The sequence below is a fragment of the Anguilla rostrata genome, chromosome 8, assembly GCF_018555375.3.
Source record: "Anguilla rostrata isolate EN2019 chromosome 8, ASM1855537v3, whole genome shotgun sequence".
Taxonomy (NCBI): Eukaryota; Metazoa; Chordata; class Actinopteri; order Anguilliformes; family Anguillidae; genus Anguilla; species Anguilla rostrata.
The window spans coordinates 15,127,175-15,152,838 of record NC_057940.1 but is presented as its reverse complement, the minus strand read 5'-3'; the positions used below and the strand labels follow the sequence as shown (position 1 = coordinate 15,152,838).

The following is a 25,664-nucleotide window of genomic DNA, read 5'->3' as shown; positions in this document are numbered from 1 at the left end:
GCTGGAGGCAGAGTTCAGGGTGGGGGAGGGTGTGAGGGGGGAGCTGGACGCTGGATGCAGGCCAGGCTCCTTCCTCTCTGCTTCAGATGTAGGATCTCGGGGAGGGGGGTGGGGGAGGGTTAGGGTTGCCTTACAGGCCCTCTCTCTCTTAATGATTTACTGAATAAAAAAAGTAAAAACACACGCTAGCACACAAGATGACCCCTGGAGGTGTTGCGCAGTTTTGAGGGAGAGGGCTTGGGGAATGCGGGCATAGAGAAATAACCCAACGCAAACCCAGCAGTGCAGGCCAGGGACTGCTCTGACATGTGCTGCCCCGCCCCCGCCCCCACCCTGGTTTAATTACATAATTACCAGCGGAAGTGCGCGGTCAGCAGAGCACCACGGTGACGCCGCCACTGGCGCATCTCCATGGCAACCAGCCCACACCTCCAGGTGCGTTACCTCATGCTGGAGCATTGCCGGTGTGAAAATCATCAGCTGCCAACTGCCCTGTGGCGATGAAGAAACCCCCCCAATAAGCCTTTTTAACGGAAGACTTTCGTTCTTTTGCCCTGGAACGCTTTGGTTACTGGTGTGTCGGACGCAATCCAGGTGGCAGGTGGCCTGATCCTGTCTGTCGCTAATCCCACTGTCCACCAGGCTAAAGTTGTGGCATCTGTTTCTTCCTCCACAGTCCAGTGCATTGCCCGGATCTTCCTTCAACCTGGCGCCCCCCCACATGTTCGGGAACCGGCTGAACCCCAACTCCGCCATGGCCTCCCTGTTCACCCAGTCGGAGAGCTCCCCTGCAGGTGAGGCCGCCTGAGACGGGCTCCGCCCGCACACCTTTCACCGCACGCACGTGTCCCAGCAGCACCTGCAACTGTATCAGCCTGGAGCCTGTCTGTTCTGGCCTCGTGGAGAAAAATCAGCTGTTGCTGATGAACATTATTAGCATTTTTTCAAACTGAATTGTCAAATAATCACATAGTGACTCCACAGTCTTTTTCTCCCCATACTGGGTTTTTTTTTGTAAATGTACTGTAGCAGGCAGACCGCAGAAATTGCACTCAGAGAAATATAAATGACAAGTGTATGAGAACAGCACATAATTGCACACGCGCGATATTAATTTTTGATTTATGTGCGTGGGAGGCGTAGGTGAATAATGTGTGCGTTGTTCGCCCGATATTACTGGTACATGTTTTTTTTTTTCTGCGCATAAATCAAATGTTAATATGTTTTACTTTGAGGAGTTCAAAACGCGGGGTCTGCCACCGCTGTCTGCGTGAGACAAATAGACACAAAATATTGGCCCTGCCCCCCGCCGCCACCTCATTCTGGGAGCGGGGGAATATGCGGGGCCGAGCGGGGCCCGCTCCGCGCACGGGGCCCGAAAACAGAAACCCGTGACAGAGAATATACACATCTGCTTAATGAACCGTGTTATTGCCCACCAAGTTATTACAGTATTACTGCACTGGATACATCGGTATACTGTCTGGAGAAGGGAGCCAGTTTGAAACTGTAGCCGCGCGGCGGAGTTTGGTTTGGAGCACACGCAGCCCCCCCCCCCCCCCCTCCTGTTCTCTGGAGTGAATAGGAGGGTTTTGTTTTCGCAAGTCTTTTTTTTTTTTTTTGCAGGACCCTTTAGCCATGCACAGGGTGGGGGTTTGGGGTGGGGTGGTTGGGAAGGGTTTGGGGGAGGTGTGGGGGGGGGGCGGTTGAGAGGGTTGGGGGAGGGGTAGGGGAGTGGAAATTGGGGGGAACGGCTGTGGCATTTGAGAAATAATGGATCAGTCATGCCTTTCGCCTCAAAGGGGGGTCACAGGGTCACTGGACTAACAATGGAGGAAAGAGCGCTCTTTTTTTCCCTTTTCCCCCCCTTTTTTTCTTTTTTAAAGGGCCCAGTACTCAGGTCTGTGGGTCTTGATGTAGCTGCTAGCATGTCATGCTGTGTGCAGAGTCTTCATTGTGTGTGACTGGTGTAGTTTTTTGATGCAGTATTTGCGCAGAAGTGTGAATGTGCCGCTGTAGGTCAGTGTGAGTTTAGGACAGTGGATTTGTGGGCTAGCTCTGTTTCCGTGGCAGCAGGCCTCAGGGCGGAGCCACGTGCTTCCTGGCCTCTCTCGCAGTTTACCCTGCGGACGGGTGGCGTTCCTGACGGCCGGCCCACGAGGGTGATGTATGGAACATGCAGTTGCGGGCTGGGGGGGGGGTGTTTGTGGGCGAGCTGAGGAGAGCGGAGGGCTGGAAAGTGTTAAAGTGTGGGGGGGGGGGGGATGGAATTGCCTGACTGTGGCTTGCTGGGGGAGGGGGGTTCTGCCGGACCGTCTGTCCGCATGTGTGATTCATTACTCTCACTGGGGAAAATGAAAAGAAGTGTCTACTCCCAGTGCAGTGTGTGTGTGTGTGTGTGTGCGCGCGTGTGCGTGCGAGCCTGTGTGTGAGCGTGCGGAAGGGGGGTGTGTGGTAAGGAAGAGGCACTGCGAGTCATGCGGGGACTCACTCAGTGTTCAGGGACTGGCTGCCAAAGATCACTCTCACTCAGCATCGGGGATGGATCGGGCGGCACAGTGGCCCCCTGAGCCTGGGGAGCGGCGGGCCGCTGCCACCGCCGCCGCTGCCAGATGCCTGACATACTCCACGCTGTTTACCTTTCAGACCCCGACCTGGGCTTCTCCACTTCAGGAGCGTCGCCAAAATCGAACCTCTCCCCTCGGTAAGTCCTGTTCCTGTTCCTCTGCCAGCATCGCCCCAATCTCCTGCCTCCTCCACCCTCTCCCCACCCCAACACAGCCCCACCCTCCTCTCCTTCTCCCTGTGGTTAGTGTCTCTAATCTTATCAGCAGAAGATCCTTTTCATTTTTTCTAACTGGCTGATAAGTTGTCTGTCTCGGGTTCACAAAGGGAACAGTGTTTGGTGTGGAGAATGCTCTTCAGTTGCCAATTATTTGTTGTCATTTCAACAGATTAGTGTTGTATAGACAAAGCTAATGTTTTCATACCTCTATATCCATGTGAATATGTGAACAGAAACTTGCAAATGGTTATTTTATTCTTAATTATATGTGTGCATTTTAAAAATGCAGCTACATAAATATAATATAGAAATACATATAATAATAATTCTATAATAATAATATAGAATGTTTGTTTATCGATAAGTGTGACCACTCCAATACATGACCAAGTTCATGAAGTAGTGTTCCACTGTTTTAATAAATATTCGAATTATTTATTAATCTACAGGGTCCTAAAACGGTTTCTCCCTGTATTGGTTGACAGTAAAAGGGTCAACTTAACAATATGTGAGAAATCTCATTTCTTTTTTACTTTCAAGTTGGCTAATTTGGTACTAAATTTTTTTTTTTAATTATGTGTGGAATTGTAAAAAAAAAAGTAGTTTATAGATTTCATTTTATCTGATAAATGTATTATTCTTGTGATACTGTGAACTAAAATTATTGATGGTTTTGCCAACAGTTGTGAGTTATTATATTGTCTGTATATGCTGGCTCAATACAAAAGCTCTGTTTTTATAATATGTAGGTACCATACTCAAGCATTAAGTTAATGAGTTTTTGAAAAGACAGTGGACATATATGTGTACATTCATTACAGGCATTTGGCAGACGCTCTTATCCAGAGCGACGTACAACATTCAAAAGGGTTTGAACATGACAGGAATCATGCGTGTGTGTGTGTCTGCGTAGCCTGTTCTCAGTCTGTGGCTCTGGTGGAGTTACAACAGACGCAAAAACACATTTAAAAATAGGAAACTGGCAGATCCCGGGCAGATGGGCCCACAGCGCTTTCCCAGCTGTGGGAAGGCGAGAGCACTGGCGTAACTGGGAGCGTTTTAGCCGATGGGAGCGCGGATCAGGACGGGACCCAAGCGCGATTAATATTAATTCGGTGGCTGCAGTTGGGAAGATTGATGGCAGACCGGCGCTGGCAGGGTTGCTTGGGAAATGGATTTGCGCGCGCTTTCAGTATTGATGAAGTGTCTGACGCAGGACACATTCATAATAATAACAGCGATCAGGAGGCTGTCTGAATGGGAGCTGAGCGAGATTTACCGCAGTAGCCCGTTAAAGCCTCGGGGCTTGTCGCAAAACACGTCTTTATTTGTTTAACGCCACCTATACACTTTCGGACAAAAGTACACTGTCCCCGCAGGATCGTTTTTAGAAGTGTGACTGAGTAACAAGAAAGCTGGGTTTAAACGTGTCAGCCTTTCTGCCCTTGCGTCGGTCCTGGTTTTCTCACTCTCTCTCCTCTATTCGGAACGCTCATTTTGAATCACTTGCAGTGTATCTCGCAGCCACTGTTGGCGAGAGTGCAATAAAACGAGCACCTTAATGCACTTTATTATACTGCCTTGTTATATTAAAGGGATGTTTCGCTTTGATATAACACAAGTAATTTTGTGGAGCTAGCCTCGTTGTATTTGCATAGAGTGAGTACTGGCAACATCAGCTGTCCCTACTGACCGTAAACAGCATCAGCGTTACTTCCGGCTTCCGACTCACTCCCTTTCATTTTTAGGACCTCGTCGAAATGAGTAGTTTTAAAGCTTACACTAACTACGGAGGATAGATAGTAGATCGATAAAAGAGAGTACTAATGTCAAAAGGACTGTTTTTTTTCTTGATGTTTTCAGGTTCAGGTTGGCTAGAGGAATTATTTTCAAACTGGGTACTGCGTAGAAATACAGCAATCCGTAGTTTGATCATTTTAATGCACGCGCCCATGTGAGGTATGTTATTGTCAGCAAGAATACATCACTTTTTTCCGGATTTCCTTTTATTTTATAAGGCAATAAAATGTCGAAAATATATCAGATATAAAAAAAACAGACCTTTTGACATTAGTGCGCTCTTTTATTGATTTATTATCTTTGTGCTTTAAAACTTCATTTCGGGAAGGTCCCGAAAATGAATGGGAGTGAATTGGGAGCCAGACAACTGGCAGAAACGGTGATGACTTTAACGGTCAGCAGAGACAGTCAGCAGCTGATGTTGCTAGTATTCATGCTATGCAAATACAATGGGGTAAGTTTCACAAAATTTCTTCTGTTATACCAAAGTTAAATATCCCTTTTAAGGTGTGTACAAGATGTGGCTTTAACTCTAAACAACATGTGTAAACCACTGTCAACTAGACACCAAGTGCATAAAAGAAAAAGTAAATTTGTGTTTCACGTATTTCATTACAAAAAAGTAGTTGTATCACTGTAGTCTTCTTTGTTATGTATAAAGCTAACCAAAGTTTTCATCTGACATTTTTGTGTCTCTGTCTTCGCACCCCCATCTCTAGGTCTCCTGTGAGCGGTCTGCAGATCCGCTATGACCCACCTGGTGCAGGTGTCCTGGGTTCGACCGCCAACGGCACAAGCTCAGCGCCCCCAGTGGCCAACAGCATAGAGCAGCTGCTGGAGAGGCAGTGGAATGAGGGCCAGCAGTTTCTCCTACAGCAAGGGACCTCTGGGGACTGTAAGGCCACTTCTTACTTCCTGCTTCCTTCCTGGCTTGCTACTTCCCACTTCCTGCTTCCTACTTCCTGCATCCTGCTTCCTTCCTTTTTTACAGGAGCAGATACTTTGAGATTTAGGCCCAAATTAATTCTAACTACAATGCTTCTCGTACACAAGAAGACATTATTTAATTGTGTTTCAGTTTCTGTTGTTAACTGTTGATTTAAAAAAAATAATTAATTTAGCTAGATGTTTGTTTCATCACCTTCTACAATTGGTCGAATTTATAATGTTTGAAAAATAAAATATCAGGAAAACGTAACATATGCTGCTTGGTTGCCAGATTGAGCACACTAGGAACGAGTCTAGGCTGTGGAAATAAAGAATTTTGTAGTACAGATAATTCGTTTTTGTGTTATTTTCCATGTAAATGACATACATTATCTTGAGGGTGTTGCTCAAAAATAACTCAAATTACATTGTTTAATTTAGGATGATACGGAGCAGTCGCACCTATATTGTCTGTCCAGTCAATGAGTGCATGTCAAATTGAATGAATGTCTAGAATCACAATTTTGCCGTTTACATTGTGGTTTCATTACGCCTAATCTGTGCGTAATTGCTTCCATAGTTGCAAAATGACAGTAATTACCATTGAATGAAAGCATGTTGGCTATTGCATCATTCAGTTCAATGCCATTTTATTGTCTATTTGATTATTATGTACATGACTGCGTTCTTGAGGTATTGTCACAGGCCGCCATCTTTTCGTGGTTATTAATAGATTTGAGAGCTCCTAGTTGGTGTCCAGGACGAGATCTCTGGTGGCTCTGGCTTCCTTAACGCGGTAGCAGGGCCTGGCGCTTTGTTTTGGCCTGTTTGCGCTGTACGAATGGCAGCTGCGATGATAGAAATGCTAATGGCGCGCGAGGAAGTGCGCGCGCGGCTAATCCTGTTAGACGGAGCACATTAGGACGGGTTCCAGCCCGGGGCCTCTGAGAGACCAGATGGCACGGGGGCCCCCAGGGCAGCAAAGGGGCCCACCCACCTTCCCTGAGGGCGCCTCTTCACTGGGCTGCGCCCCGGGCTACGCTAAAGCGCCCGGATATGTTCGGCGCAGCCATCGCGGTTGCTCCTGGCCACATGCAGTCCCTGCCGTTTCCCAGGAAATGAGATGCGCGTGGTGGCGTCGGAGGGAAGTTCTGGGAACATCTCATTTCCTCTGAATGAGAGGATCATTTTATTCAGGGATCTGATGAGGTGCCAGAAGGCCCGGATTATTGCTTGTCCACCGGCCTTGTCTCCCCCCCCCCCCCCCCCCCGATCTAAAACTCATCTCCTTTTCTCTCTAAACTCGTCTTTAAGACTGATGGAGTCCAGTGCCTAAATCGCTTTAAAACCTGTGCATTCCACATCAGAAGGATATTTACCTGGTAATGGAAAGTGAGCACAATGCTCCTTTTAAATGGGATTTAAAGTTGGCTTTGCCTGTTGCATTATATATGTTTTTATAAATGGATTTTCTGTGTGGTAAATGTTTTTCAGATTTTGCTGCAACTTTTAGATGCACTAAATGAGATGGCGTTATTTAAATCCTCACTACTCATAGATTTTGGAGTTAGCCTGAATGTCTGATTCCCTGGTGACCTGAGCTTGTATGAATCTGTCTCCTCATACTCTTGCTCTCGCTTATTTTCCCATATTTCACAGGCGTAGTGGTCACATGCTTTTCCTGTCATGTTTCTTGTCCTTCCTCTGTTCTCACAATTTTTTTTTCTTGTCATGTTGGCCAAGGAGACACGGATGTTTTTGTCTTTTTTATGCTTTTTTTTCTTTGTTTTATAATTTTATTTATCATGCACATTTTCTTGTTTCTCAAGTTTCTCAAGTAAAGCTGATCTCTTTTTGTCCCCCCCCCCCCCTCTCTCTCTCTCAGTGCTGGGCATGCTTAAGTCTCTGCACCAGCTGCAGGTGGAGAACAGGCGGCTGGAGGAACAGATACGGACTCTGACTGTGAAGAAGGAACGTCTGCAGCTGCTGAGTGCCCAGCTTTCCGTTCCTTTCCCACCGGCTAGCTCCGCCTACACCTCCACTGGCTCCTCCTCCTCTTCACCCCGCCCACTCCCCTCCAGCACACACACAGGTCAGCCTTCAAGCACACACACACACGCACACACACTGCTTAATGGGACATATTGCACTCTACTCAGGAGGGTGTACCATTGTCTGAAGGACTAGTTCATTTTTTGCATGTGTGTTTGTGCGGTTGGTGCTGACAGCCTTTTCCTCAATCCTAGATGTGTTGAACAGCAGCAAAAGTCCACAGCTGGGCAGCAGCTTCTTACCAGACTCTACACTCCCTCTAGCCATGCAGGTATGTCAGCTTCTGCCTCATACTGCATGGAAATTAGACAAATAGATGAACTATGGAATGTTTGCTTGTGAGACAAGTGGTGGTTTAGCTCAAGGTGTATGTAATGTGCAAACCTCACGCAATTCGACATGCAACAACACATCTGTAAAAAAATTAATGGTATTAATGTTAAAAAAGGAATAAATTATAGTATTTGTAGGACACTCGTTTGCTGAAAAATTTTATCTTTAATTTGTGCCTTAGCCTTGGGCCAGCCAATGGGATGGCAGCGGTATTGCTTAGAGGGAGTGGTGTTTAAGAAGGTCTGAGTGAGCCCCGCCCTCGATCTCCCCCCCAGGACCCCCCCTCCGGAGGACGCAGCAGCAGCGTCTCCTCCCTCTCCACCCCTCCCTCGCTGGGCCACGACTCCCCGCAGCCTGGCCAGCAGCAGCTACAGGTGAACGGGGTGGTGGGCGGAGCCTTGCAGGCCACGCCCACCGCCACAGCACCTTCCCTTCCCGCCCTCCCTGGGGTTACAGGGCTGATGGGGGCCATCCAGGGCGGCCAGCTGGCCATGAACGGCATTGTTGGGGCCCTGAATGGCGTAATCCAAACCTCTCCCAGCCTGGCGCAGAGCACCACCCCCCTCCCCCACCCCGCCGCCATGCCTGGAGTGTCCCTCACCCTGCCAAGCTCCCTGGGCAACAGGTGAGCCCTGCACCCTCCACACAACCACACACACACCAGCTTCTGACATGAGGCTTATATATTATAATCCCTGCTGGTTTGTAAAATGGGGCTGTAACTCTCAATCAAGTGGTTAGTGTCCAATTCTTGTTATGTCCAGGCGTGTAAAACTAGCTGAACCCATGTAGTTGATTCTTTGCATGTTCTCTCCTTCTGCCTTTGTTCCCTGGATCACAGCGGTGCCACACCTGCAAAGACCAGGTGAGCTCCTCGCTGTTGGTGCACCGTTGCCGTGGCAGCATGTGCAAAGTCAGACAGCCCCAGAAGTGTTGTTGAACAGTCCCGTCTTTGACTTGTTTGTGTGTAGCTGTCTTGTTGTGGTGTGCCTCGTTAAAGCATCTAATCCTCCAGGTGGAATGCACTCAAGGGAGACAGCAAAAGCTATGGTTTTACTCTGCCGCAAAAGAAACCTACAAAATGTGTTTTCGTCTCACTGTTCAGTGGACTGTTAATTCTAATGAACTACACTACCCAGTGTGCCTTCTCCCAGTGAATGCTGGGTTAAGTTTTTGGCAGCACCCTGGATTGTGTTATCGGGCAGAAAGAACAATCCACCGCTGGGACTGCGCTGTGTTGTGCGGTGGTCTGCCGCTTGCTGTGGTGTTGTGTATGTCTGTGTATTTCTGTTCTATACCCATTTGCCACCCCTGCATTTTGTCCACAGAAAAGCTACCTAGCGCTGTGCCGACCATGTGGTGACATGATAAATGCCAACAGTAACCTTGACAGTGCTATGTGTGGTGGCATGTTCTTTAGCATTAAGAACAGAAGGCCCCTTTGGCTGATCTCAGAACAGTAGTCCTGACAGCACTGCCGTGTGGTGTGCTCTCGATCCTCTAGCACGGCAGGCCTGGGGCTGATCTCAGAACAGCAGAGACAGATCCTCCTCCACCAGCACCAGCTCCAGCAACTCTTCCCCACTCCGGTAAGAGGCTCCCTGCACATAATGGAAATTTACATTCATTTGGCACGTAATGTCGGTAATCACAAGCAACAGGATTGAGTGGACGTTCATAGACAGTGACACTGTATAAATTAACATCGCTGATCAAACTCAAACTCTGTGTACAAGTAGATTAAATAAGGTATGCCATAATGCGCTTTGTGCTGATTTCTATTGGTGTATGTTTGGGTGCGGGTGCTCGTAGTGCTGTAGTACTATATGTGTATGAGTGTGTTCGTGTGCTCATAATGCTGTAGTACTGCACTGTGTCCAGTCGCTGTTCTCACTGTTTGTGCGTTTCCTGTGTCTCAGGAGCAGCAGACACTTCTCTACCAGCTCATGCAGCAGCAGCAGCAGCAGCAGCATCTCTCTTCCTCTCAGCTGCCAATCAGCAGCCTGCTCCCGGCCGCCCAGGGCGCCATCGCCGCCAACCCTTTCCTGGCCATGCACGCTGAGGCCGCTCAGAAAACCGCGGTGAGTGGGCGGGGGGGTATGCGTGGGCGCCTGCTCCCTGGCATGGACACCGCATGCATCCTTCCATTTCATTCTGCACATTTGTTTTGTTCTCTTCTTTACTTTCCACATAATGTATAGCACATTAAAATGGCTGCAGGGAACAAGGATAAATGACAGAATTGTACAGCATAAACTGCATGTTAGAAAGATGCTGGGGTTTCAGACTTTAGGAGTCCTGGAGAACTGTGCTGTCTGCTAGTTTTTGCTTCATTTACAACACTCGAGTGATCAAGGTCTAAATTTGGCTGTTGATTGATAAGAGACATAAACCTCCAGACGCTGTGGTCCTCCACGATTTTAGTTTCTAGCGATTTATAAGATTGAATTTCACCCTCTGTTTCTTTCCACCCTCCACTCTCCACAGAGGCTGGTGGAGAAGGGTGGAGCGGTGGCCGGGCAGGAGAAGAGCTGACGTCTCCTCCCCAAAAGCTCCTCTCAGCAGCCGCCATCTTAGAGCCGAGACTCGAGATTCCCAGCGGCTGGAGAACACCCTCCCGGAGAGACGTAGAGGAGCCCCAAGCTGCACTGCACAGAAACAGAATTCCCACTGAGCAGCCCAGGCCACCAGAGAACCAACGACCAGCCGAGAGTATCACCGTGGAAAGGGAGGGAGGGATTGTGTGAACCTAACTCCGGTCGAACCTTGGTCCAGCAGTGGGAGGTGGCGGTAGGCTGGCTTGCATCTTGCCGGGTCTTGGGGCCACTTAATTGAACAGCAGTGCATTCTGGGATTCCACTTGGGCCAACATGAACACTATAACTTGACTTAATTGGCCCTGGTGAATACAAATCGCGCCCTGTCGAGACATCAGACTAAAAATGAGTCTCTGCGAGATTAGCGTCGCCGAGCACGGCTACCAAGGGTCCTCCAGTTGCATTTGTCCTGATCCTTGGCTGAGCAAACTGATCCTGGTACAGCGGAGGGAGACGACGGAGGCCCACAATCAGGCATCTGCCGCCATGGCCACTGTACTGAGAGCAGTCACTGGGCCTCCTGCCGGTCCAATGCTGTCTGGCTGACTGTCAAAGACCCTGCCTGCGTTCTCCACCCACTCACACAACGTTTCAGCATCACTCTGCAGCTCCGACAGTACAATCAAATCTGTGTTTCGATCCGCTTTGCCTCTATCCAAAAAAAAGTGCATTAGGTGTGTAGCATTAGGTATGTAGCAGTGCCACAGAAAGCTGACTTTGTCTGTTTTGTCCTCGCCCACAATGTGCACAAGATTACGTATTTGTAAAACACCCAGTTTTCCATTTATCATTGAGATCCTTTGTGTTCCTACTACTGTTTCAATGGTGATTTCAAATTCGTTCAGCTCGGGTTGCCTAGCATACATTTATATGTTCGGCTAGATCTAGAGGACAATCTAACTGCGTAAAGATTTTTGATAGCGGAGGCTCACTTGTAAGAGGCTCCTTACAGCCTCAACTGTGTGCAGAGCTGAATGCAGATTTTTGGATTAGAGCGAGCCTGGTCAGTTTGGAATTGCACAGTTTTACCTCGTTTGTGTAAATATGCGTTTCTTTCTCCTTGGTGTTGTGATGCCACCTCAGTTTTTGTTCCAGTGTTTCCTTCAGCCTCATGGGTGACAAACTGGACACAAAGTATTTATTTTTAAATATGCAGGGAAATCTTTTTAGAAATCTTGCACCGTGTTCTTGACGGTGCACATTTTGTAATTTTTTTTTTCTTTTTTGGCAACAACTTTTCCCTTCTTTGTACAGCATTTGACAAATCTCAAAAAAAGTTTCTATTTCAGAATAGCACCAAAACTGTTATTTATGTCTGAAGAAAAATGTGATTTATACAGCTTGTAGCAAGAACCTGTTATATATGGAATCAACTTTGTAGTGTAAAGCAATGGTTTCAAAAGTTCTAAATTAAAGATGATTTACATTACTTTAGCACTGTCGAGTTTGCTCTTTACACTGCAGGGTAAAACTTTCCTACCTCCTTCCTACTTGAAACTTGAACCCTCGGTGTCGTGTGTCTGCTGAAGTTTGAACAGTTCTGCTTTGATCCCCATCACTCTGAATTTTATACTTCTGACTACTGAAGTACTGTGCGTACAGGACTGAAACTGCTAGGTCCTCTGAGTTTAAAAAAAAAACAGAAGCCCTTTCGAAGGCAACTTCTCATATTTCTAATATTCTGTGACCAGCAGTGAAGACTCCAAATGTAAAATGTACATGAAATGTGTTTATTTTAGAAACAGAAGGACACAAAGCATTTTGGTTGCTAAATAAAGTGTTTTCCAAGTCACGTTTGACTCAGATCAGCTCGTTTTTTTCATCCTGTACACACGAGTACCGACGTGTTTAATCCCCAGCTCTGAGCCGTGCACTCACAGCGGGTCCGCAGGTAACCCAAGATTGTAAAAAAAGAACACACTGGTTTCATACCGGTGGAAAAATTCTTTTAATGCATTTCAAAAAATCGCAATTCGGGCCCATCCATATTCTGGCCCTCGTTGCATAAAAATGAAAATTATATGAAAAAGATACAGAGGGCTCTTCTTCAATTAATAAATAAAACCAATTTATTCAACATGTCTGGGGATTCAGACGAACACTTTGGGAGGAAAGGCAGTGCCCATACGCTGCATGCTGGAGTCCCCGCTGTGAAGTGGGCGGGCCCAGAAAGGGCTCAGATGGATGATTGACAGGTCGTAAGGCACGTGACAGGCAGACGAGCAAACGTTGGAGCACAGAACTCAGCTTTTGGCCTGTTTCTTCTTCTGCACCAGCTCTGCCAGCAGCTTGTATCGAATCATACACTCTTCCTGCAGGAGAGAACCACACAAGCAGGTCTGGTCACATCCACAGCCGTACAACTCTTCTCCCAAAATTCACCTGTATTTAAATATAAGCTGACATGGTAAGCAACTTATGGAGCAGTAACAAGAGGTAAGTCTCACTGGATTCAAAAACAGGTGGTAACCAACAGTCGGTTTGGCCTCTCCCAAGAGCTGGTGAAAATCTGGCTGTTTGCTGAAAAACACCAGACCGCTACCTTCCCATTCCCCCTCGGTAAGCATGCTAATGCTAAGCTGCCCGTGTCAGTGACCGGAGGATCAGAGGTGCCCAGTTTTACAGATTCCTGTGTCCGTACACATCAGGGTTGTGTCCTGTCCACCCCCGTGGAGCTCTGCATGAAGCCGCAGAGCGGCGCGCTGGTCTGAGTAACGCTGTGCACACGCCGGCGCTGCTCACCTTGCTCTTCCCTGCTACCACCTTGGCGATCTTGTCCCAGCGTTCTGAGGTGCCTCGTGGGAACTGCTGCAGGGCCAGCTCCAGGAGTCTCTGCTGGCTCTGAGTCCAGATGTCCTCGGAGGGGGGGGTCCGCTCCCGCCCCGGCTTCTTCTCGTCCCCGCTGTCGTCCTCCGCGGCAGTGGGGTCGAAGTCCTTCTGCCTGCGGCCCTTGGACTTCTCTTTCTCCCTCTCCCTCTCCTCCCCCACAGTCTGATTAGTCCTCCTGCGCCTGACCCCGCCCTCCCCGTCGTCTCCACCCATTGGCTCCTCCGGAGGCTCCTCCTCCCGCTGTGTGATGATGCTGTCGGGCAGGACCCCAGGTCTCGAACCCTTCCCCACCTGGGCGCCACTGCCCCGCAGCTCGGACAGCCTCACTAGTCCTGGAGAAAGAGAGAAGGGAGATCAGAATTCCCCAATCTCATATTTGCAAAAAAACGTTTGTGCATATTTAGGATATACTGGAATTGTGTCCAATTATATCTATTGATCATTATGCGATGCAAGTTAAAAGTCCACAGATGTGGCATAAATCAAATGGCAACTACCCACAGGCGGCTTGAAAAAATAAAAAAAACACTTAGGCCTCCTGCCTTAGATATTCCAATGCAAAACAAATCCTGGTAAGAACACCCAACAGATATTAAACGCATCACATTCATTATACAACAACAATCGTATGCAGTGACTGAGACACTATTCTGGATTCTAAAAAATAATAATCAGGTGATGCTTGTGTTAATACCTTGCTGTTATATTCATAATAAAAACATTGTATAAATTAAATGATTAATTATCATTTGTTTAACAAGCTGTCTAATCAAACATGACTTCAACATTTTCATTTTTTTAAATATACTATTTTACTGGTGGCAAGCAATTCAGGTATGGTAGCTTGCTCACTGGCACAATGACCAGGCAGGCCAGGCCCCTTTCTGGGATTCAGACCTTCCACCTTCTGATTACACAGCATGTAACCATTCCATTATGAGGCACTGCCTCCAATCTACATTTTTATTACAGAACATTATATGTGGCGCATTCACACACAAGGAAGTGGCATATTGGAATTTAATATCAAATATTCGATTTGGCTTTCAAAGCACATGCGGTGTCCAAATTATCACCGTTAATGTGGTGTTCTCTCTGTTCACAATCATAAACCTCCTTTTCTCTCCAGCTGTTCGCAACTCTCCCATTTCCATTTGTGAAATAAGGGAGAATAGATCTTCTTGCCTCCCTTTTGTACGTCTATAACCGCAGACCGACAGTCGTAATTGCAGCATATAAAATGATTTTCCAAATGTCCTACCTGATGTGTTAGTGACGCAGTCTTTGACTTGTTTCACCTTAGAAGTAACCTGAGAGAGAGAAGCATTCATTTTTATTACATCATTTACTTTGGGAACGAATGTATACAAACACATAAAGATTTTATTCCACACATCCGCAAAGCAAAACAGGCAGACCCAAGTTTCACAGAATTTTCTAAATTGTGCTGTGAAAGTTTTTTTTTTTTCCCCAAACCACCCCCAGATCTGAGTATTTATTTTATTTCTCTCTGCCCCCTACATGCCTCACCATCAGAAGAACCCTTCGATAACTATTATAACCCACAAATATGTTTTAAAAAGCCACCTCCAGAACATAATGGCTCCTTCCCTCCTGTAAGGATGGGTCTGCTCTTTCATTACTATTCAGAATACATCTTTTCAAGGCCTGCTCAGGCCCTGTGCTTTTTAAAAGCCAACAGAGACTGCATAAGTTTGTTTTGTTCTTGAAATGGAAGCATTTGCCTTCCTTATTCACCGGTTTCTAACGCCACAAGAAAGCAAACAAAAATAACACACTTTGAATGAGCCTCCATAAGACAATATGACCCCTTAATAGCCCCTACATAGCCCCTTCATAAGCAATGCTTATGTTAATTACCACAAATATTCATAAGGTGTCAATTACCACAACAAGTGACACACAATGTCTTTTTTCATTTGACACAATTATGGATGTGAATGTAGAGCTTATGAGGGTGCCATGTTGTGCTTATGAATACGTTTTTACAAATTTTATGAAAGACCATTCATAGAAAGTGTTACCCAAAAAAAGCATATTTCCAAAGGTCTGCGCTGAATGTGTGGTATTTCTGCGGTGTCTAGATATGTGAAATGGCATGAAAATGAACATAACTGTTAACACCACTGAGTTAATGCTTCTGTTGAAGATGAGGCTCAGTTGGTGCCCAGGTTGAGCGAAGGCCTCGGGAGACGGGGGGCTGCCTACGTTAGCGGCCGTACCCCGGGCGCGGCCCTCAGTCCCGCCTACGTTAGCGGCCGTACCCCGGGCGCGGCTCTCAGTCCCAGGAGAGCAGCTGGGTGGGGGCTCGTCTAGTGAGCCTGAACCCCGCCACCTCCTACACCCATAAACTAAACAAAAGAAACGCCGCAGTCCCCACTACCAGGTTACCAGGTGCAGTGCGCGTGTGTGTGTGTGCGTGTGCATTTGTGCATGTGCGTGTGTGTGTGTGCATGTGCGAGTGCGTGTGTGTGTGCGCGTGTGTGTGTATGTGCGTGTGTGTGTTGCGTGGTGTGTGTGTGTGTGTGTGTGTCGTGTGTGTGTGTATGGGGGGAGGGGGATTAAGCACCGCAGGGATGGGCTTACCCCCTCCCCCCCCACTCACAGAGGATGAGTTCCATTAACAGGCAGGTAACACGAGCAGGCCGAGTCTCTCACTGGACTCAGCCAGGCTCTCATTACCGCATGCTCTCCCCCTCCCCCTCCCCCTCCTTCCGGGCCCACCCCCCCCAAGCGCTCTGCTCCCCTCCACAATGCCTCTGCTGCCTCATGCTGGAAGCGTGTCTCTGCCCTAAGCATAATCGAGTCTGAGGGAAGGAAAGCACTGGGCTCCCCTTCATCCATATTCATTTGGCAGAGGGTCCCCTGGCCCCGCACACAGCGCCGCACACAGCACCGTGCGCTGGGGAGTGCAGAGAACAGCCTGTCTGAGACCCGGGGATTAGCGTGTGTGGAGAGGGGGAAGGTGCGCATTAAATGGAAATTTGCAGGTATAAAGACCTCTTCCATTGAAGAAGGCCGGGCGTAAGGAGTGCCTCTGTCATTATTTACGTCTGAGTGTCCCCTCTTTCCCTGTGTGTGTGTGTGTGTGTGTGTGTGTAACATGAAAACAACGTGGTCCTGTGGGTCAATTCACCAGGAACTTCCATCTCACCATAAATGCCATAACCCAACATGTGCTCTACCGCTGCTCTCCCTCCCACACTTGCCCTCCCTTTCTCAAACCTGTCACCATCTCTTCATCCTTTCTCTCCTTTCACCTCCCCTCTTCCTTCTTTCTCCTTTTCATTGGTATCTCACAAATTTCTATTCTCTACCTTTATTTCCATTTTCACACCATATCCGCTGATTACCTTTGATTGCACTAATTGAATCATTGTAATTATCTTAAGCGTTTTTCCCAAGTACCAAATGAATTTGTGATTTTTTGAGTTTTGCTTATTTTTGGTTTTGATTTTATCCTCTCTATGCTGTAAACCTGTGCAACGTGCTGCCTTACATACAAGAACACTGTAAAATAAATCATATTTTTCATGTGGTCACAGCACAAGACCTGACTGCAGAAACCAGGCAGCATTGCCATATCCCAATTAAAAGTCCTTTCACTGGCTTTAATAGACAAGAATGTTCTCAAATCTGAAAATGCCTAGCTTGACCCCAGAAAAAGGTTCTTATATCAAAACCCACCACATGCACATCTGGGCATCATAAATCACACATTTGCATGTGTCAATGTACACACCCCTGTCCTCAATCCAGTTTTTCTTTCGAAGGCGGACATCCAATCAATAGACAGTATAAATGTGTCTTTACTCCTCCCCTAACCTGCCCAGTGACCAACAGGCTACAACCCCGCTCACATCACTTCCTGCTTTGACTACTTATCAGTTCCCCTTCCACTGCTCCATTGTCCTATAAGAATCACAATCCAAACTCCCCGCCCACGTTTCTTTATCTGCACTGTCAATCACAAACCACCCACCCCCCCATTACATATCCGGGGAGCTTGGACGTACCTCTGACCCCCCACCTCCACCCCCCCAAACTCACGTCAGCCACCGTCCGGCCCAGCTCGTGAGCGATCTTCTCCCATCGACCCGGCGTACCCCCGGGGAACTTGGCCATACAGCGAGTCAGCTGACTGAGGTCCTCTTCCGTCCACTCCAGTGCCTGAGGAGAAATGAAACGGCACAAAGGCCCCCGGTAAGCCGAGGGGGTGGGGGGTGGGCTGGTAACAGACTGAACCATCCAGCCTGGCCTTAGAAAAGCAGCTGACATGTCCCGGTGATCCGTCTTTGCCGGGGTGTCCGTCAGCGCGCGCACACATAATTAGAAGCTGTGGGGAAAAGGCAGAGAGCGGAGCAGGAACCTTCTGCAGGAAACGGCGCGGACCGCACCGAAAGGCCTTAATAACCCTGGCCCCTTGTATCACGGCAACCGAGCCCGAGTGCAGCTGCGTACGGCCGGCAGACCAGCACCACCGCCTTCATGAACACGATCACTTTAACCCTCCTGCCTCCTCTACCGCCACCCCCCAAACGCTAACCCTGCCCGGCCAATGAAAACAACCAGGAATCACGTTGGGTCTGTATTTAAATAAGAATCTAAATGCATTACTTCTCAATAACAATGATAACAAAAAAATAAATAGGTGTACTTATGGTGCATTACTAAGCAGATTTGACTGTGTCAATGTGGCAGCCACGCACGTTTCGCTGCAAATCAAACCCTCAAACAGCCGCCGTGTGGAGAAAAACTCCACAGAGGGGCGAGCTTCTGAACCACAGAGACTATCCTGTTCAAAAGCAGAGGGGGGGGGGGAGGGAGAAAAAACCTGGGTTCATTTATCCCTGTGGGGAATGCACCCCCACCCTCACCCCATACCCATCTGTTGTTCTGGCCCCTGACCGCCTCCCCCCCCCTGCCTGTGCGTAACCTGAGAAACAAAGCACAGAGACTGAAATCAACCTGTAATGTTTCGTAATTAAGAACCAGTCAGTTGGTCGGTCTGTAAAATGCAGGATTTTATAATTGCGTAAAATGAAAAGAAAAATGAATAAAGTTCTTTTAAAAATCTGAAGGGTCCCATGCCACAGGCCCCTGAACATTACACCACCATCCACCCAACTACACTTCCCTCTGTCCCCTACACCCCTCTCTGCCCCCTACACCCCTACACTCTCCTCTACCCCCTACACTCCTCTCTAACCCCTACACCCCTACATTCCTCTCTGTCCCCTACACCGACCCACAATCCTCTATGCTCCACCCAAAATACAGCCTGCTCCCCCACCTTGTTCACTACACCAGATCAGAGGGGGTTGGGGGGGGGCTTAATTTTGGCTGTACCACTTTCCCTGCTCCCCCAGTGGACCCCCTGCTGCTCATTCTCTTCTGTCTGATAATGGGCCTGGTGCAGCCAGCTCGGCTGCAGACACATCCTTCTTCATTAGCAGACAGGCCTTATCTTCTGCTAATGAGTGACACCCCCACCACCTCCCACCTCCACGTATCAAACATGCATGTCAAGTTAATATTTAGCTGGAGAATAATGCACAGCATCAGGGTGTGTTTTGCATGCCTGTTACCATTAATTCTTCTCAGGAACTCAGGAGAACTGATGCTACATTTTCCCCCCCACATAAAGACACCATTTCAAAATGTGCGCCTTATTTTGGACAATTCAATGAAAAACACAAGTGAAAGACATGGGGTCCACCCCCCACCTGAACAAAAAGTATGAACTTTCAGAAAAGTGCTGATTGAAGGCCTTTATAAAGCCCCCCCCACACACTCATTACAATTAGCTATCATTTTGAGGAATGAAATGAAATCAATGCTTATTTTCCCTGTGCTTGAATTCCTTTTTCAGTGACACATATTACAGAGACACAAGCTATAGGTTTTTTTCAGTCTAATTTAACCAATCTTTCCCAAAACATGAGAAGCGCATCAGTGATTGTGTGTGTGTGTGTGTGCGTGTGTGCGTGCGCGAGCAGGCATGCTTGTAAGAATCTTGTCATTTTGTCAATCAATAACTTGGTGGCAGCAATTTACACAAGACTGAACGTTAGATAACTAAATCAATACATCAAATAAAGAAATGGTAACGATTTCCAATTAGGCACAACGTAAATTAAAACGGGGACAGGCCAAAAAAATATTCAATTTCAACAAAAGAACTGTGTGTCTGTGTGTGAGTGTGTGTGTGTGTGTGTGTACGTGCATGCGTGCATGTGTTAAAGGAGGTTCAGATTGTGCTAGTTTTTTTAGGGTTTTGTTTTTTTTTTGGGGGGGGTGAAGGTAGAGGTGGAGATGGTGGAGCGTATCCATGTGCCAGCGGCACACACAGGTCATTTGAAAAGATCACTATGTTGGGTGATTCTCTGGATGGGCATGGCCCATCCTGGTCCAGATTAGCCCAAACCCATGGGGACAGGAAACCCTCTGAGGTGAGTGACCTCCAGAGGAGGAAGAGAAGTGAGGGGGGGGGAGGGGGAGTCTCCACTCAAAGCCCAAGCGCGACACTAATCCGTCCTGTCACTCTCTATCTGTGGTGCACTAACATCCGCTCACAGAACAGGGGCCTCATCTCCTCCTCCCATCCTGATCAATGGCTCTCCCTTCCTGCATGTTCGCCTTTCTCTCCCCCACCCCCCTCTCCAAGACCAGGCATGGAAAACTCCAGCCAAGCTCCTCCCCTCGCATAGACACACACGCACGCGCGCGCACAAACACTCTACACTACTATCACCGGTCCCAGCCCCTCTCTCTAAAAGGAAATTAGGAGTGGGGGTAAGAAGGAGAGCAGTCCTCCCAGGAATTTGCATTCGATTATAAATCCAACCCCACTGCGACAATGTGCCCATCTCCCCGGCTGCTTCTGCGTTTCACGTTGAGAAAACCTTGCCCTGCCGTCACAGTCATATATAAACATTAACAAAACAATTATATTATTTAACAAATCTGTGAAGTACAACCAGACCAAGAGCAGGAGAGCACAGTAAAATATGGTCTTTTATGCTCATTTAAACTACACAACTCTGCATTTCTATCGCATTTCCAAATGAATTTAAAGGCAAATAAGGTCATAGCTGATGAAAGAGATTGCATTTACATACAGCACATATTATTTAAGTGCAATATTACCATTGAAACATTAAGAATCAACAGCAAGAGAATTGTGTTGTTTAAGCTCACACAACGTTCATCTACTGCCAAATTTTGCAAATGCGTCCGACAAACCCGATTTCAGAAGCGCGTAACAAGTCAATATTCAAGAGAAAAAAATTAATGCATAAATAACTAAAGTAAAACCATTCACATAAAATGCAGCTAGAAAGTATGTGCGTGCGCGCGAGAGAGAGAGATAATGAACGTAAGAGCACCAATTTTATCATAGCAGTTGCCTCGCGGACGGAAGTTAATAAAAACTTTGTATTCAGAACATGACGTCCGGGGGTTTAAGGGTCGTCTACATAATGGCGTACATGGCGTACACCAAACGATGAATTGAAGGGAAAACATGTTCTGACCGCACGCGGATCCTGCTGATAATCTTCACCGCTTGAGCGCAGCTGAAATAAATCTATTTATCTAACTGACCTGCAATTCCCCCTACATAGCACAAAACACGCACGTACACCCCTGCTACATTTATAATAACAGTACAAACTCAAACTTATTACAATCATAGTTTCATTTTATATAATTCTTCCCAAAAAAATTACACTGACTCCGATGTACGTCTCCGCTTCTTTCTTTTCTCTGACTGAAAAAAAAAACATAGGCCTTTAAAAAGATATTTTTTATTCCAATATGACGGTTTTTGTTCTTAATATTTTACATACACACACATACATACATGCATATATGTGAGTGTGTGTGTGTGTGCTCCGTGTTGCCGTCAATGTAACACTTTATCGAATATGGAAGTAACATTCTGAATACGTGCCTCGGTCCTTAATCCATTTGTATTCAAATTAAACCAAATTACAGCTAGTCGAAACAACACGCGGGAAACACCGTATTATTCAAAATGGACGTTAAATTATCAAATTGCAGCCACCATCTCGAATTGCTACCGTGAGGCGGACGAGAGAAGGGCCCGAATTCCATGCGTTCGCGTGACCCAGAGAAGAAGAGTAAGGGAAAAAAACAACAAAGAAACAGCGTTTCACGATTCTGGGCCGATTTATTCATTTATTTATTTATCCATCTCCATCTCTCTCACAAATGAGGTAGCGGTTATGATGCATTTTCATTGCTCCTCCAGGTTTTCCACTCGAAAACAAAGGTCTTGACAATTTCACATATTTATATTTGCAAATTGCAGAGGTAAAATAATTGTATAGTTGCAAAATAATTGCTTTTTCTTGTGCAGTTACTCTATTTTGCCGTGCCTAGTACCAAAAGCAGGCCTGCCCACTTGATTTTTTAAAATTGAAATGACACATTTTTCAATTTATCAAGTGGAAAAAAATATTTCCTCAATTTCACACATTTAAGATGATATTTTAAAACTGTTATAACAGAACAGGCCAGCTACATTTTCTAATTCTATTATATAATATAGGTAAATGGAAGATAAACATTATCAACTGCAATAATTATCCGTAAATGCGTGTACATAAGACCAACACTACATTCATTTTTATTCTGGTACTGATACTGTATTGTAATTTACTTGGTAGATCCTTTAACTGGCTTGCATTGCTTTTTTAAGGGAACTGTACACATACAATATGCATTTCCTACAAAATTAAGGCAAGCTAAGAATGCCTAATTACTTTGGGGATGGTCTTGCACATCCAAGATTTATTACAGCCACACAGACAGTACGACAGAACTGAAACATTTATCACACAGACTCAGGTAAAAATAGGTACACCACGGCTTCATTAGTCGAACGGTCCTCACAATAATCACACATATGCCACCACTTCACTGCAAGTTATTCTGTTGCTGTCAAAAGGGAGATGTAAATTATACATTATTCTCGATGGTGAAACTATTAAGTTTGTAATGGGACACGCGATGCAGGAGATACGTGGGAGCAGCTAACAGGACATCCTGCGGGTGATTGAGGGTCTGGATCAGCTCCTCTGGATTAACCTTGCGAGGCTCTGATTTCACACAGGAAAGGTCGTCTTGTAGTTCCACACACTATATGCATGCAGGCCTGAAGCAGTACACTGTATGTGGTTCTTAACGGTCTGACAAGAGCACAGTGCAGTCCTTCCAGAGAGGATTACGCACAGGCTTGGCAACCACCATAGGTGATCCACTTAAAGGGGGGGAGGTTGGGGTCCATGACTTAGGCATGTCTACAGACAGACTGCAGAATGTAGGCAGGGATAAACAAACAGAGAAGCAGTCATTCAGATGGGACACAGGTGGACATGATGTCGGGCTGACACTAAAGGAGGTCCACGCGTTTCTTAGCGGTGGGTAGCTTCAGAGCGGAGAGAGACAGGCAGGGAGGGAGAGGTGGAGGAGAGGTGCAGCGGTTTGGAGAGCTTCAGCAAGCCCCCAGTGCTGGGAAGAACATGGTCCCAGACGTGAAATGGCGTTTCCCCTCCGGTAGCGCACTGGAGTTACGAAATGAGAAATGCAGGCAAGTTGCCACAAAACCAGAGACTAATAACATCTCAACTGAAGGGTGGTGCACATACAAGTCTTCAAATCCACACAAGAGTGAAGATTTAAGCCATTCTTTTAAAAAGGTTTTTTTTTTTTCCTTTAAGGGGGGGAATTCAATAACACAACTGGTTCAGTTGTCTTTTTTTTTTTTTAAATACTGAAGGATCTCTTTAAGACTAATCAAACCGCAAGATAAAGTCTTGGGGGCAGCTTGTCTGAAACAAAGGAGGAACTCAACTCTTTTTCTTCTCCCATGATGCCTTGCAAAGGCACCAGGTGTGCCCTTTTTTGTCAGCATAATCTGCTTGCCCTTGAGACAGTTCTTGTACTCCCTAGTCTGGGGGGGGGGGGGGGGGACTACAAACCAAGCTTCTTTAAGGGTTCTGGGAGGGACAGTACTAAACGCACACACTGCTTTGCTAGCACAACCCTGCGGGCATGGGATCACACAAAAAATGAAAAATCACACAAAAATCACACTACTCCACAAGTACTTGGACACACAAAAAAGCGAAATGGCCCAGCCACATCCTTCTCCACAACACAATCCGCAAGGTTAAATATCGAGGAGAACAAAAAGAAGGCTCTCTCCATCGTCCATGGCTATGGCCATCTGGGAACAATACAAGTACGAGAACAACAGGTTTCCTTCCTGGAGAATTCTATACATTTTTGTGCGTGCAGAGCATTCAGGGACGAGCGAGAGAAGAAATTTAAGGGGAAAAAGAGAGAGAGAGCAGAGCTGCCCAGGCTAAAAAGGAGACAAGACCAAGAGTGAGGAGAGGAAAGAAGAGGGGTGGAGAAAAAGGGAGAATGAGAAAGAGACAGAGTTGCAGCAGTGCAGGTGGTGTGGTATTTTATTTTTTTTTCTTTTGGGGGGGGTTATGGCTGCAAGGAGCGAGGCCAAGCGACCCAATCCCACAGGTGCGCGCGCACACACGCCCATTCTCTCCTCTCGGGTTTTGGGGGGTGTCCTGTTCCCGCACTGGGGGTTTGGGAGAGAGGCCGGGGAGGAGGGCCGCTTGAACGCGGGCCAGGACACAGCGGCCACAATTAGAGGCCGCCGCCGCGCATTGTGAGCGCCGCGCTGACGGACAGCTCGCATAATGGCCGCTGTCAGGGCAGGCCGAGGGAGAGGCCGGCCTTTCAGGGCCCGCACAAAGGCTGAGGGGGCACAGAAAGGGGCTCTCAGCGGCCCAGAGAGCCTGACCCGGGGCGCCGTTGCGTAACCCTCCATGGAAAGGCAGAGCCTAAAGTGAGCGCCGGCTGCCCGTCAGGAGGCAGGCCAGCGATTGGACGTTAACGGACGGAGACTTGACCTGGCAGGCCTGATAAACCATCTTTGACCAATAGCTATGGTGCCTTACTGCTTTCATTGATATTCTCCTCATTGTTGGGTGTAAAGATAAATAAGAGGTAGGTGCTGATCAGGCTATGCGCAGGGACGCACGACCTCACCGTTTCCTCTGAGAGGTAAACGTTATGGATTTTTAAGCTGTTAAAATGTTCTGTCGTTGCTTGCTTTTTTTTTGTCAGCTGCTTATCCGTCTGAATCTAAAAGGCACTTTTGGCGCAGGGCGAATATTAAACCTGTCCTTGTCCTTATCTCCCGAAGCCTCCATTCACTATCATTTAATCCTCTTATTCTCAGGGCTGAAGACATCTCAAGAGAGGAGGACAGAGGGTGTGTGTGTGGGGGGTGGGGGTGGGGGGGTTGCGTTTCACGCCTTTTAATTGCACATAATGCTAGATGTGACCGTTTCCTCGAGGGTGGGGGGGGGGGGGGGTTCGACTGGGGAAGAGCCAAAACATTCAAACACAAACCAATGATATTCTCCACTGAAATAGCACAGATTTTAAAAAGCATAGAGGAGGTGTATTATTTCTTCCCTCAGAACTCACCCACTCACACTCCAAAAGAAATAGACGTTCTTACCTAGCGTGACTTAATGTCGAAAAACAAAAGTTTGTTCACATAATTACTATGACTAATAGCCCCAGACCTTACATTACATTACATTACAGGCATTTGGCAGACGCTCTTATCCAGAGCGACGTACAACAAAGTGTATAACCATAACCAGGAACAAGTGCGTTGAAAACCCTAGAGGGAAGTACCGTTCCAAGTGCAGGGAACGACCGCGTAGTTTAGACCTGGCTTAAACCTTCCCCAGACCACTGAGTATATATATGTAACACAAATGCAAATCAACTATGCCAAGCAAGAACTCAAACCCTGAACATGCACAGACTGTATCCATAAAAAGAAAAGCCTAAAACCATAGAAACACCATAACCTGCACTAGGAGAAAATGCATGAGATTTATGGTTTGTCTTTCTGACGTATGCTCTTGTAGGGTCAAGATCTTTAAGTAAATAATTTTTCCACCAGGTACAACCATAGGCAAGTCTCATCCAGAATGAAATGTTTGAATAATGTACTTTATTACCAAACATTTCAGTTACTGAACTCAAGCTAATACATTTAGAAGTGTATTATTTTGGTCATTAGGCCCAAGTTTCACAATCAACGAGTTGATCAGTATAATTTTTTTTTTTTAAATGCCAAGCAATATGCGGCAACACTCGCTCAACACGGTGCTCAGACTAGGTAGGAAAACCCAAACTGAGCCGCACACAGAAAGGCTCCTGTTCCGCCCTCACGGTGGCCAGGCTGG

The 25,664-nt window shown here is 47.0% G+C and overlaps 2 protein-coding genes across 14 annotated transcripts in view; one reads left to right on the top strand and one right to left on the bottom strand.

The window, feature by feature from the left end:
* LOC135260917 (protein AF-10-like) overlaps positions 1 to 11,923 on the top strand; it is a 73,135-nt gene extending 61,212 nt beyond the window's left edge. For 10 of the 13 annotated variants that reach the window (XM_064346649.1, XM_064346651.1, XM_064346650.1 and 7 more), the window contains 10 exons: positions 677 to 794; positions 2,647 to 2,704; positions 5,305 to 5,480; positions 7,398 to 7,604; positions 7,759 to 7,835; positions 8,173 to 8,522; positions 8,739 to 8,762; positions 9,402 to 9,486; positions 9,817 to 9,978; positions 10,385 to 11,923. In XM_064346649.1, coding sequence (XP_064202719.1) covers positions 677 to 794; positions 2,647 to 2,704; positions 5,305 to 5,480; positions 7,398 to 7,604; positions 7,759 to 7,835; positions 8,173 to 8,522; positions 8,739 to 8,762; positions 9,402 to 9,486; positions 9,817 to 9,978; positions 10,385 to 10,432 — 1,305 coding nt within the window. In that variant the 3' untranslated portion in view covers positions 10,433 to 11,923. Of the gene's footprint in view, positions 1 to 676; positions 795 to 2,646; positions 2,705 to 5,304; positions 5,481 to 7,397; positions 7,605 to 7,758; positions 7,836 to 8,078; positions 8,523 to 8,738; positions 8,763 to 9,401; positions 9,487 to 9,816; positions 9,979 to 10,384 lie in introns of those variants that run through there. The other 3 variants (XM_064346645.1, XM_064346647.1, XM_064346655.1) reach the window with 3 other exon arrangements.
* A 495-nt stretch (positions 11,924 to 12,418) lies between these two features.
* The window catches only part of dnajc1 (DnaJ (Hsp40) homolog, subfamily C, member 1), a 35,012-nt gene continuing 21,766 nt past the window's right edge, over positions 12,419 to 25,664 (bottom strand). Inside the window, exons 9-12 of the mRNA XM_064346657.1 lie at positions 17,395 to 17,514; positions 14,585 to 14,633; positions 13,237 to 13,655; positions 12,419 to 12,806 (exon numbers count right to left, since the gene is read on the bottom strand). Of these exons, the coding sequence (XP_064202727.1) occupies positions 12,738 to 12,806; positions 13,237 to 13,655; positions 14,585 to 14,633; positions 17,395 to 17,514 (657 nt within the window). The 3' untranslated portion in view covers positions 12,419 to 12,737. The remainder of the gene's footprint in view (positions 12,807 to 13,236; positions 13,656 to 14,584; positions 14,634 to 17,394; positions 17,515 to 25,664) is intronic.